Raw genomic sequence first — 12987 nt, forward strand, 5'->3', positions numbered from 1 at the left:
AATTGGCCATGCATCATATCTGCCTTTGAATATTATGTTGTGATGTGATAGCTAGACTTCTAGACATCATCAGGTCAATACCCTAGTCACATCCTATGAACCTCAGAACCTATGGCCATGTACATGGAAAAGGAACATCATACTAGTAGATTTGTCTTCATTGTTGAAATACAATCCCGAGCTCTGAACCTGAAGGATTGACTTTGTATGTGCGTCCATAAGTCTGTACTAAATAATCCCTAATGAGAAAGTTAGATATATATTAATGTGACACGTGTCATTTTCTGACTTCACAACCCTTACAAAGCATAAACTATATAGTAGATAAACTATTGTGCTAGCAACTGTATAAATGGCTACTTACAATGTAAAATGTAAATGACAGGTGAAAGTACCAGTTGAGCAGTACAAATGCATGTAATAACATAATATTAATATAGATAGATAACCTGTGCATTAGACACATAGCTTTAGTATCCATGTATCCCAAAAGCAAATGACAGAGATGTGGTACAGTGATCATCACTTGTACAAGGTGTTGTTTGGGGGTGCAGGATGCCTAGGTTGACACAAAGGGCTGGTGAGTGTGTGTGTGATTAAGCCAGGGAAACAGGGAAGATGGACCTTGTAAATGTTGCATGTTTGTCTGTCAGTGCCCTCACTGTGACATTGGTGTCTGAGTGCCTGCATGAACACAGCCAAGCTCAGTTCTAACCCTACATGTCTGTATGTCAGACAGCTGTGAGCCATGCCTGGTAGAGCTGACAATTCATTGTCTCTGCCCCTGGGCACATGAATGGGCTGTGCTAGGAGTTGCACTGGCACCTCCAAATCCAAGGTCAGATGAGGTGACTGATGTCTGCTGGATATGCTCCCTTCACAGGAACACCCAGGACCATGACTCATGGCCTGCTATATCTGGGTATGGACAGCACACTTCCTGCTGGATCAGTGGATTTACTGCCACTATGGGAGTACGATTTGGCACAGCTACATTGGCTGTCAGCAGGTGTAGCTGATACCCTACACCCACAAGGCTGATGCTCCACTCCCACCACACTTTCCATCACAAACAATGTGTGTTCCATAACAGATACTCTGAGCTCCTTCACAGACACATCCCATTCCAGTGTTTCATTCCACCAGTCCAGGGAATTAACAACACAGTGGAGGCAGTCATGGATGTCAAACTGTGCTGCATCTATAACCCTGTGTATTCTCCTGGAATTTCTGTCTGATCGTGCCTGTGCCTCCATGAAGGGCCCTATACATACATCAAGTGACACGTGATGGAACACCTGCAATGGGTTGGGGAGGGACAGCACAGCTCCTCTGAGCACCCCTATCAATCTGCCTGTGTGGCACCTCAACAACAGTTTGGCTATGGCCAGTGTCAATAGTGACTGAAGCTACAGTAGCAGCCACACTTCCCTGGTCAATGTCCTCACCCTCCAACTGTCCAATATCTAAGGCCTCAGTGGACTGGGTATGCGTAGGCATACTGACTGTGTCTGGTGTTAATGAGGGTGGTGGCTGGATTTCAACTTCAGCCTCTGCAAACCCTGGCTGTGCCTCACTTTGTTCACCATCATCATCAGAATCTGATGAGACACAGACATTAGGTGGCACACGGGACACAGAACCACTTCCATGTTCACCTGTGATAAAAGGATGGAAAACAGGAATGCATTAATACCAGGATTACTATGCTGCAATATATGTAAAGCACTGTACACAGCTTTCACTTTTACATACATTCATACCTCTTAACCTCTTAGAGTGAGGAATGTGGACAGAGGGCCAACAATAGGTATCTGTGGCATATTGCCTTACAAACCTAGAAAGGTGATAGAATAAGAGCTATTGCTTCACCATGACCTTTATGATGGATATGCAGTCTGCATGTGAGACATATGTAATTTTGTTGTGTCTCCAATCTTTACTGACCTGTCAATATTTTGCTAGTCAATCACTATAATGTTAGATATGGGCCAGAGGTATGGGTCACACATCTCGACATTCTGCAAATATATGTACAGTTGACAGTTATGCAGACAGTACAGCAAACCATACAGCAGCCCTGACATGATACTTTGGCAGATCTGTTGGAATATTTCTACATTACCAACGTAAATTTATTCTGCTTACCAACTACAGGACACCTACATCTGTGGATTCCTGACAATCCTGCAAAAGTAAAAAGGGAGAGGTAATGTCAACAGTGCTACATGTAATAGTGCAACAGGGAGTACTACTTTTAATAATCTATATCCACAATAACTTTAATGTTCAAGAATGTGGCTGACAAACTCTAAATTACCTTAAAACTGCAGCTATCTGAAATACCCCACCAAAAAAAAAAAAAAAAAAAAAACAACCTGACACACATTAAAACATTATACACTTACAGAATGAATGCAACAGTATTCTACTGATGATCTAACAAAGTCTACCTGGAAGGTCCTCCCGAGATATCGGTGTGGCACCCAAGTCCAGAACATACTGGTTAATGGACTCCTGGTAGCTTTCCTGTTTGGCAGTGCTTGTCAGGAATTCCTTGGTATCCATTAGGGGTTGTACTACTGCAACCCAGGCCCACCACTGGTGACCCGACAATCACATGACACTTCAGCAGCACTTCTCCTTGCAGCATGGATCATGTGGCACTGTGTCACACCTACTCATAACTGCAATTTTGACACCCAGCTGCATTAACATTTTGGACCAATTCGTCCTACAGGGCTACATGTTGTGATATGTTGGTCCACCCCCTCAACACCAGGACCACATGATGTTGCCTTAAGGCTTCACTGATGAGGTCATTCTCTGCCTCTGAAAATGTGGGCCTTTGCCGAGTGGGCATACTGTTTCCTAAAGACAAAAGAATGATAATATATATAAGGATAGGTTAAGTACAGCTAAACTGTGTACAGATAAGGCAGTACAGTAAGGCTCTCAGTATTCACCACTTGATTAGAGTTGAGAGATTCAGCAGTAGTCAACAAATTATGCAGGGACTACAAAACAAGGAAAGTAGCATGACAAACATATCCTTGCTTGGGCCACAACAGATTCTCACTTATGTTCACACACCCAACACAACAGTCCATTCTAATTTGTACCATAGCAGGGCCCCCCCCTCCAAAACTATCATATCAACAATACATTCCTTACCATTTTAAATCAACAAGCCCCCCTTAGATCCAAATGAATCAAATCAAATACCTGCCCCTAGCTATCCTATGAAACTAAACATATCATGCATCAACGAGACATAAAATGGAAACAATACCAAAAACAAAACACCACCAACTCCCTCCTAGAATTTAAACAACAATGGAACTTAGTCAAAAAATTAATAACTAAAGATCGCAAAACCTACTACAACAATCTCCAATCCATGCACTCATCCAATCCAAAACAATGTTGGAATTCCATTTCCTCCATTCTTCACCCTGGCAATAAAAGCAACCCATGCCCAGACCCTACTCTTACCAGACTAGAAACTGCCACTAATTTCAACCAGTTATTCATAGATTGCATAGCAAAACTATCTACCTCCTTCCCTGATCCCCCTCCTGCCCCTTTTCCCCCACCAGCAAACCTCCTCCTACCTCCCCTTCACCCTAAAACCCATCCCCACAAACACAATAAAAAGACTTCTCCTCTAGCTAAAATCTTGTCATAATGCACCAGACAATCTACCTGCCACCTTCCTCAAGCTATCTGCTGAACCTGTAGCCTATCCTGTATCTATTCTCATAAACAGATCTATACAGGAATCATACATCCCAACCATCTGGTGCCATGCATACATCATCCCCACTATACAAAGGTGGCAAAAACATAGACACAACCAATTTTAGACCCATAGCCATAATTTCCCCTCTCTCAAAAATACTAGAAAAAACTATCCATGCACAAATCATGCAACATCTAAAGCTGAACAAACTTCTCTCCCACACCGAACATGGCTTCTCTGGCCACAGTACCATCAATGCCCTCCTTTCCTTTCTAGAGACTATCAACCTAGCACGTGATAATGGCAAATATGTATCATCATTATTCTTAGACTTTTCAAAAGCATTCAACACCATCTCCCACTCCTTACTTCTATCCCAGCTCCCATCCTTACATCTCTCTTCCTCCACCCTTGCCTGGTTCACCAGCTACCTATCCAATCGCCAACAAGGTATTCAATGGAAAGAATCTACCTCTCCTTTCCTACCTACACCCACCGGTATTCCTCAAGGTTCAGTACTAGGTCCTCTGCTCTTTAACATATTTATCAACTACTTCCACCTCTCCATCCCTGAATCCTCTGTTATCCAGTATGCAGATGACTCCACCATCATCTGCTCAGCCTCCTTCCCTCTGAACTGCTACTAAAAATCTAACCAGCCTTTTCCAAAACAGAATCCTGGATGCAATCCAATCACCTTGCCCTAAACGTTGTATATAAAACATATTAAAGAGCTGCATATTATGCATACTGAGTGACAGTATGTAAACCATACTGAATAAGTGATAGCTGCCTTAATAAAGATGTAAAGTATATACAAAAATATATATATAAAACTAAATAAAATAAAATATATGTATGTATGTATATATATATATATATATATATATATATATATATATATATATATATATATATCTGTCTCATTAGTGTTTTAAGCTTCTAGCTTTAAGAAACGGCTTCAAAGAAACCATTTCATTAACACCAGGTGGTGTATATGCATTTAATTTAAGGATCCACTTTTGTTCTAATGCTTCGGTGCGATTCTTAATGTCACCACCTCTCTTCCCTTCTGACAAAATATCCAGAAGAATGGTTTGGTGCAGCGGTAGCATTGTTGCCTCACAGCAAGAGGTTCTCCAGTTTGATTCTCACCTGGGGTGCCTTCTGTGTGGAGTCTGTAGGTCCTCCCTGCATTCGAGTGGGTTTCTTCCGGGTGCACTGGTTTCCTCCCATGTTACAAAGACATGCATCTGGAGTGTTTCTCCCAAGACATCCGCTGAAAACTGGCTCGTTCCAAGTCAGACTTCCCTGGTTAACAAATGTTAAATAAATAAATAAAAAAATAAATAAATACAGATATAAGGTAAGCAGTGCAGCAGCTACAATTTATATACACTTGCCTGTGCTACAAGCTGAATCCAATGCTGCTGCTGTCGTCAATATCCATAGACAGAGAAGGTGAAGACTTTGCAAGTCAACACCACAGTAGAGGAACTGTGGGCCCTCTGGCAGCCTTGAGTCAGATTCAGAGCCAAACACATGGCTCCCATCCCAGTGGAATAGAAGGCATGTGTTTAAGTTAGTATGTTAGCCATAGGTACCCTTACACTAGCAAGGGACATGCTTGGTATTGTCTGTCAATTCACTGGCAATTGATTGAGGACTGAAGTCAGGGAGTGATGGCACACATTTGAGCTTCAGACTTATCCTTCTGAACAGTCATGCAAATGCATAACTTGTTATTCTATTTACATGCTATGTATGTAACAGCATTATATGTCCCTATTTATAGGCCTTTGTCACCCCATTAATTGTGCCTTTGTCCAGATTCCCTGCTCTAAGAAGTTGAGAGGTATAGTGCTGGATGCCTACTGCTGTTTCCTACAAAGGTGTATGTGTGACTCACAAGGTTAAGGCACCCATCCTGTGTTTGGCATGTGCATCAGATGGTGAATTGGACTGTAGAACTATGTGGGGATGTATTCTGTGTAGTTACATAGTCTACTAGTATGATATGTTGAGTTTATATTCTTCTTCTTATCACTTGTTTTCCTCATGCTGCATGTAGCAATGAGATCCTCAGGATGAATATTAATGTAGTGCATCTTCTTGCAATGTCTGCTGTGGCTGTAGATGTTGAGTGTTAGCCTGACATACACATGTTCCTGGGTTCTAACACAAGGATTGCAACTTGCAATTTATTAATGTGTCCTTGTATTGCATTGCAGTGTAATTAAACATATGCATGTATTCTTTAATCCTTCTACTGGCAGTAGTTGTGAGTGTAGGCTAGCATGTATAAGGTCCATGGTTCTACTACAGCAGACATCTCAGTCTTCTCAATGGTGTCCCACCTCACGGTACAGTCACCCTTATAGCACTTGCTTACTATTTCTCATATCCTATGTATTTTCCTGATGCATGACACAGTAATATTGTCAGTTGTGTAATAACATGATAACATCTGTATTAATGAACTTCATTTTATTGTTCACATCATGCAAACACATTGACCTTATTTGCATGAGGCTAAGCAGCGCGCACTATTTTCAAATGTTACAAAGTCCAGTAGTGTGTGCTCTCAGTATCTGTCATAACTGATTGTGTTCATCTGCAGAGGTAATGGCTGGTGTTCAGGGAGATGTTCTGAGATTTTGGTCTCAAAGTTGGGGGTGTAGGAGTCTAGAGTGTTTGTTGGACTACTAGTGAATTATTATGTCTCCCAGTTGTTGCAGGAGTACTATCACAGAGAAGGTTACAAACCAGATGCATAGAAGCAGTATTCTCTGCACTGGAAAACAGTGTAGGAATCACTAGCAATACCTCAGGATGATGAAGAAGCATACCCTCGAGCACTGGAATGGGGAATGCAGGAATGATTGCACTCCACAGATGTGTAAATATCCCTTACAGGCTCAGCTTGTAGGAGGTAGCAGCTGCATATGTTCATTATTAGTGTTCATAATGGAATTCTGTTGTGTTGTGTTTTACCCACAGCCGATGCAGACAAAGTGCTGAATAGGCAAACCTATTAATAAAGAATGAGAAGGATGTGAGATGCAAGTGAGATGTATGTTTCCAAACAGTACTGTTATTTAGCATTAGGAGGAAATACAGCTTCTTTTGGTTAAAACGTGTTTCATATTGAGTATGCATTTTCCATTGTAAAGCAAATGTGTCTGCATTAGTAACAGGGTAGTATCCAAAGTATGATATTTATTTATTAATAGTTTGTATTACTGTAAGTAAAGTGTTTCAGAACATATGACATTGCATGTAAGAAATGTGTATATTATCTGTGTGTTTATTAATGTTATTTCTTTTTGCTGTCACTCTACCTCTTCCCTTTGTTTGCTTTTCTTATGGTATTCATATTTCTTCTTATTAATTGCATTGATGTTATTAGTGCAACAAGGCCCAGCACTTCTGGGCTGCAGTCTGGCAGCACCCCCCTGATGCCCCTGCCTTGCCTGGACCTTCAGGTAGTTGTACCCCAGAGGACAGGCCTTTGGTTCACTCTTGGAGCAGACACAGCAGGATTGATTTTGTTATCTGAGCTGAACTGTCAGGTCTGTTGAGTAGGAATATGCACCACATAATTGGTGCATGCCTACGCTGAGTGGAGACGCTTCTCTTCATCATCATGCTGCATAATGCAAGGACACGCAGACAAGAGAAACTGTTACCATCAGCGCATTGATGTGACAGTGATGACAGTCCAGTGGGTGAGGACTCCATTATCAGTGTCACCAAATGTGATGCCCATAGGTTCACAATACCCCCACCCCAAGCAAGGTGTTCACCTGCCTTTTGTTTCCCTCACCTACCCTGTGTCTTGACTTGCATGTCTTGTCTGTCTTCAAATGCTTTCACACCTTCCCAACTTTTCTTCCCCAGAGTTGCCTATCTTCCTTCCCCAGTGGTCCACTCTCTAATTAAAAACAGAGCAGCTGTCCCAATAAAAATTTCTTCCCATACATAGCTCTCTATTTCAAGCGTGTTTACTTGACACAATTAATTTAGCACAATTGGCTTCACAACATGATTATGTTGTTGTCACCCCTCTCTGTGGAGGTGATAGTCCAAATGCAGTTAATAAACTGTACATGGTTCTGGTAGTTCCTGTTGAAGAAGTGGATAGCTCTGGTTCTTCCTTACACCCTTCCTGCGGATTCCTGCCTTCCTTACACTTTGTTTTTCCCCCTGCTTGCTCTCCATTTCACCGCTTTCCTATCTTCCCCATTACTTTTCTTTAAAGGATCATTGTGTGATGGTGTGCAATGCAACGCGTCACACAGCAATGCTAAAAAGGTGCTTGTTAATTTCTACTGGATATCAGCACCATCTAGCAAAAGAGATCTGTCACCATCACTGTACCGAGTGCATGCACAGAAGATTACACAGATTTATAAATGTCACATTTTATAACGTTGCTGTACACATACAAGTATTTGAAATGATATGTACACCTGTATTCAAACCCAGTACCAGCTGATCCAAAAGAACACACCAGTCAGGCATTCAACAGAGAATGCTACAGAGTCAGCTGAGCAGCAGGTGTATTTTACACATTGTATAGATAATTGCACAGTAATGTGCTGTTGCATACACCTGCTACTTAGGTAAACTAATGAATACTAATGGAGTAGCAGTTATTCTGTCAGGTTTCTAAGTTTGTATGAGCAATATTTCCAACATGTTGCTTTACTGATGTTACATTTTGGTAGAGTTTGAGGCATTTGCTAAAAGTAATAGTTTAAATTTTGTATATTTTATTGCTTTTTATCAGCTTTCTAGTGGAATCATCATGCTTACTGTTCCCATCATTGTTTTTGTTAAAGATATGATGCAGAAGAGGACTGCAGTCTTTTTTTGCACTTTGCATCGGAGTCAGTAGTGAAATGATGGCTACACATGATATTTTGAAGGCTCTGAGTGAGAAGGGAATGGGACTGAACATGAGGTTTGGATGTCCAATAGTATTTTTTGCCTATAATATAGCTGATGCACAGGTAAATGTCAATCTAATTAGTCAAGTTTTCTTTTCCCATTTTCAGAGTGATCTCTAGCAAAAGCAGATGATATAAGAATGAGCTTTTGCAGTTCAATTTAATTCAATATTATTTTAATTTAATTTAATTATTTTAATAATTTAATTGGGGAGAACATCTGAAAAGTTACAGGTCTTAAATGCATAACAGTAGAAGGTGTAATTAATGACATGAGAAAAAAGTCAAAAACAGATGGACAGCTTTTTTTCCAAATTTGTTCATAAAAAATTTATCTCATTGCTTAGATGAAATTAAAATGCTTGTTCCCATCTCCTGCTACAACTGAGAAACGGTTATTTCCATTAGTTTCACATACAGTTTTCTTTCTTCTGTAAGCTATGCGTTTTAAAACACTACAAAAAATGTTTAAGTTGCTATAACATGTCATGTCAGTGGTACAACAGGTAGTATACTGATGCTTAGTGCTGGAAGGTTAGAAGGCTGTGAGTTCTATTTCTACTTTAGGCTTTTGGATTAGTTTCTAAATAGTTAACAGCACAGCCTAGCATTAGGAGGTACTGCACAACTAAGTGTGCTGTCATTCGGATGAGAAGTTGAACTTAGGTCCCCTCTGCTTGCATTGGTAGTAGGCTCAGGAGGATGAAAAGGTCCCACAGCAGCTCTTGAACAAACTATGAGAAGTTTCCAGATGCCACAGCCAAACTTCATCTAATATTATAAATACTACCGTCAGGTCTCCCTTGAAAAGAGAGAGACCACCAGAGTAGTGGAAGTAACTTGGTCAACAAAAGATAAATAAATAAATGAATAGCACTTTAGTGAAAAGAAAACAAATTAACTATATACATGTATTACAAACAAACAAAAATCAGCAATACTCATACGGCAGTCTTTTCTTGCAGCTGTCTCAAAACATTGGCCTCTTTCCTTGTCTTAAAGAAGAATGCTATTTACAAGTCTTTCCAAAATTCAAATGTAATTAATTATTTTGGCTTTACAGAAGGAAGCAAATTGTTTGCTTTCTGTCCTAAACTAGAATTTTTTAAAAATTTCCTTTTGACCATTTCCACACAATGGAACGTCAAGCCTACCCACTGACACCCACATTCAGGTGCTGGAACTGTGACTGTGATAGCAGAAGGATGGGGGGCTTGATTTAAGCTGTTTCCCTCCTTGCATACACAGTAGGTGATCTGTAGAGGAAGAAATGCAGTGGATGTGATGCTAGACTGTTGCTTGCATTTTGCAAGTGAACTAAGCCTGAGGACAACCTTGCATCTCAAAAATGGAAGTCTGTGCATATTTCTCTGGTTAACAGTAGGGAAATCTGTGTACCTTTTCTACCCTTAGTGACCCCTTTCACCAACAGAGGTAAAAAGAATCAGTGTCTTCACTTTTCTTCAGCTACAGCAGGTTAAGTTTGCGCCTGAGCCATCGGTCAAACTCAGTCCCCTGGGATGTAGTGAGGACATTATTGCTCTTTGGAAGCAGATGTCATTTAACTTAGAATTCTTAATCCAGAAAGAAAAACTTTACATTAAAATATCACTGCAACAAATCAAAAGCAAATAAAAGAAAATTATACATGTATACAAAATTGTATAAAACAATCAATGTACTCACAAGGCCTTTTTTCTGGTAGTGGCCACAAGAAAATCTTGACTTGTTTGTTTATCCTAAGACTGTTTACCAGCTGCTCCACAGTTCAGAAGCAATTAATCATAATGTAAGGTTTGCTTTTACCTAGTACTCTAAAATGTTCAATAAAAACACTGCAATTAAAGAACAGCATAAAAAGAAAACAATGTGTGCATGGACATAAACTGAACAATCAGAGATACACAGCAGTCTTTGGAGGAATCTCAAGTATTTTACTTTTTAGTGCATCATAATCACAAACATTTGCGTTTAACAAGACATAAAAGCTGGAATGTTTAGTATATAAAATGTTGTTGTAAAAGCCTGCTAAATGAATACTGTTCCCTTTATCCAGGAAATGATGGAAACTGAACTCCCATCAAAAATCAAACATTTCAATCAATTTCAAAGTAAACAGAAGCAGAAGATGTCCACTATCCAGGTGAGAGAGCATAAAATTTTTTCTTGGCTTCATGAATGCTCCTATATGTGAAAAAAGACTGAGTGAATGAAAAGGACCATGGATCACACAAATAAGAAACAAGGGGTATAGATAGTTTATCTTAATATCTGCAGATGTAGGTATCTGTACTTGTGTTCCCACCAAAGGAGCATTACTAACTGTCCCAGAGCAGGTAATTAACAGGTAACACTCATCAGGTGTACAGTGATTACTTCAGGTACTGCTGTAGTAAACCCCATATACTAGGGTACTGGCAGACATCTGGAGGTCAGCACGGGATTAGTCCTCAGTGATATGTAAGACCATTCATGTCATCACTTTAAACATACCTTTTATGATGCCTTCCTTTGCACTATATAAAAGTCGCTCATATGTACCTTCTTCTTTTGACTCTTGCTGCTGAGAATACTGATTTCTTTGTATTGAGAACTCCCTTTTTGTTGTCGTCTCTTATTTTATATAATTTTAATTGCTCTTAAAGATTTTCAGAATTATATGACTGCCTTAAAGTACATTGCTAGTCCAGAGAATAATGAGGCACCATAATTCTCCCCCCCCAACTTCAGCACTCCTTTAAGTTTCAGAATTAGTCATGCACTTTCCTATCCAAACACCTTGAGAGCTGAATGGTATAAATACTGCTGTTCCAATGCTCACCTTCTTTATAGCTGAACACTGCCAATTTTATTATCACAGAGAGAGGGAGTGTGTCAGCAACTGCTTCATTTATTTTATTTTATGTTTGTTTACCAGGGTAAGGCAGTGACCAACTTGTACATCTGTGATTGCTCTGGCACATACCTCTCAACTCTTAGAGCAAGAAATCTGGACAAAGTCACAAATAATGGGGGTACAAAGGTCCAAAAGTAAGGACACTTTTTAAATATTGCTCTTACAAACTTAGAAAGTTGATAAAATAACAGGTTTTGTATTAGCATGATTTTTTCTGAAGGATATGAAGTGTAAAAATCAAGTGTCTGCCATTATCTTCTGACTTCAGTCCTCAATGATTTGCCATTGATTTGCCAGAAAACTACAATTTTATGAGAAATGGACCAAAAATATGAGTAAAAAATCTAGACATTCTGCAGAAATCTTGAGAGTTGAGAGCTATGCTCTGGCATCTGATTAGTGTTTCTGTTTGACTGTGTGAAAAAGTCTTTGCTGAGCTGAGCTTCTATTGATTTCATTACTAAGGGAAGCTGGCATCTCTGAACTTTGACTCATGTCTAGTTATAATGACACCAGCTTCCCCTTGCTATAGGAATTTATAAGAGATAATGCAGAATGAAATTTCTATATAGGAATTCACTGACCACTGCTGGTAAATGTCACCAACACCCAAGCAGTGCATGACAGTTCTTACTTATTTCTTTTCTGGTAATTTGCGTGCAAATTCTGCTTATCACTGGGGACCATTGGAAAATGGAGGATGTTGCCTTTCCTAAATTATGACCCCAGTGATTTTTCTATATTTGCACTGCATTCTGAGCTAATTTTTCACAGTTGAACTTTCTATGTATTGGTTGAATTTTATGTTACTTTTTCACAAACATTTCGTTACAGCATGCCCCCACTTTGCAGTCTCTCATGACTGATAAACATTAGCATTTCCATTCACTGACATACAGTATATTATCTTTCAACGTACAGTCTCTTTTATATTTTCATATGTTAACATTTTTTAATGTTTGTAAAATGTATGATTTTTATATGGACTTCAGAGTGGTTTTCCCTGCTTTATATCTACTCTGTGAAGGCAACACACAAGCATAACTGACTTGAAATGGGTGCCTGCAATACTCCATGTGTGCAGCTGACTCACACCAGTCTGCTGCAAGCCAGTATACCCATATGAGTAGTAATAGAGGTGTGAAGTGTTCCACCCCTCCCATTTCAGGGGGGTGCCTCTCCTGCAAAAATACACTAATGATAGTACAGTAAGTTTCAGAATTTGCTGTTTTTATAAGTAATGCAATTTAATTTTAAGGTGTCAGGACTTGAAGTATTGGATGTCACATCTCCAATAGGGAGCCAATATGGTCTGAGACAACAAAGGTGAGATCATATGACTGGCAGTAAATCAAATTCTAAGGAAAAAACACACCATTATTGGATCATTAGCTAAA

At 39.6% G+C, this 12987-nt stretch overlaps 1 protein-coding gene across 1 annotated transcript in view; it reads left to right on the plus strand.

Moving 5' to 3' along the window:
• The window catches only part of LOC122797921 (zinc-binding protein A33-like), a 243187-nt gene that overhangs the window by 37595 nt on the left and 192605 nt on the right, over positions 1–12987 (plus strand). The window contains exon 2 of the mRNA XM_044066439.1: positions 10751–10837. Within this exon, the coding sequence (XP_043922374.1) occupies positions 10751–10837 (87 nt within the window). The remainder of the gene's footprint in view (positions 1–10750; positions 10838–12987) is intronic.

This window comes from Protopterus annectens, chromosome 3.part1 (assembly GCF_019279795.1).
Source record: "Protopterus annectens isolate FY-2018-M chromosome 3.part1, PAN1.0, whole genome shotgun sequence".
NCBI lineage: Eukaryota > Metazoa > Chordata > Ceratodontiformes > Protopteridae > Protopterus > Protopterus annectens.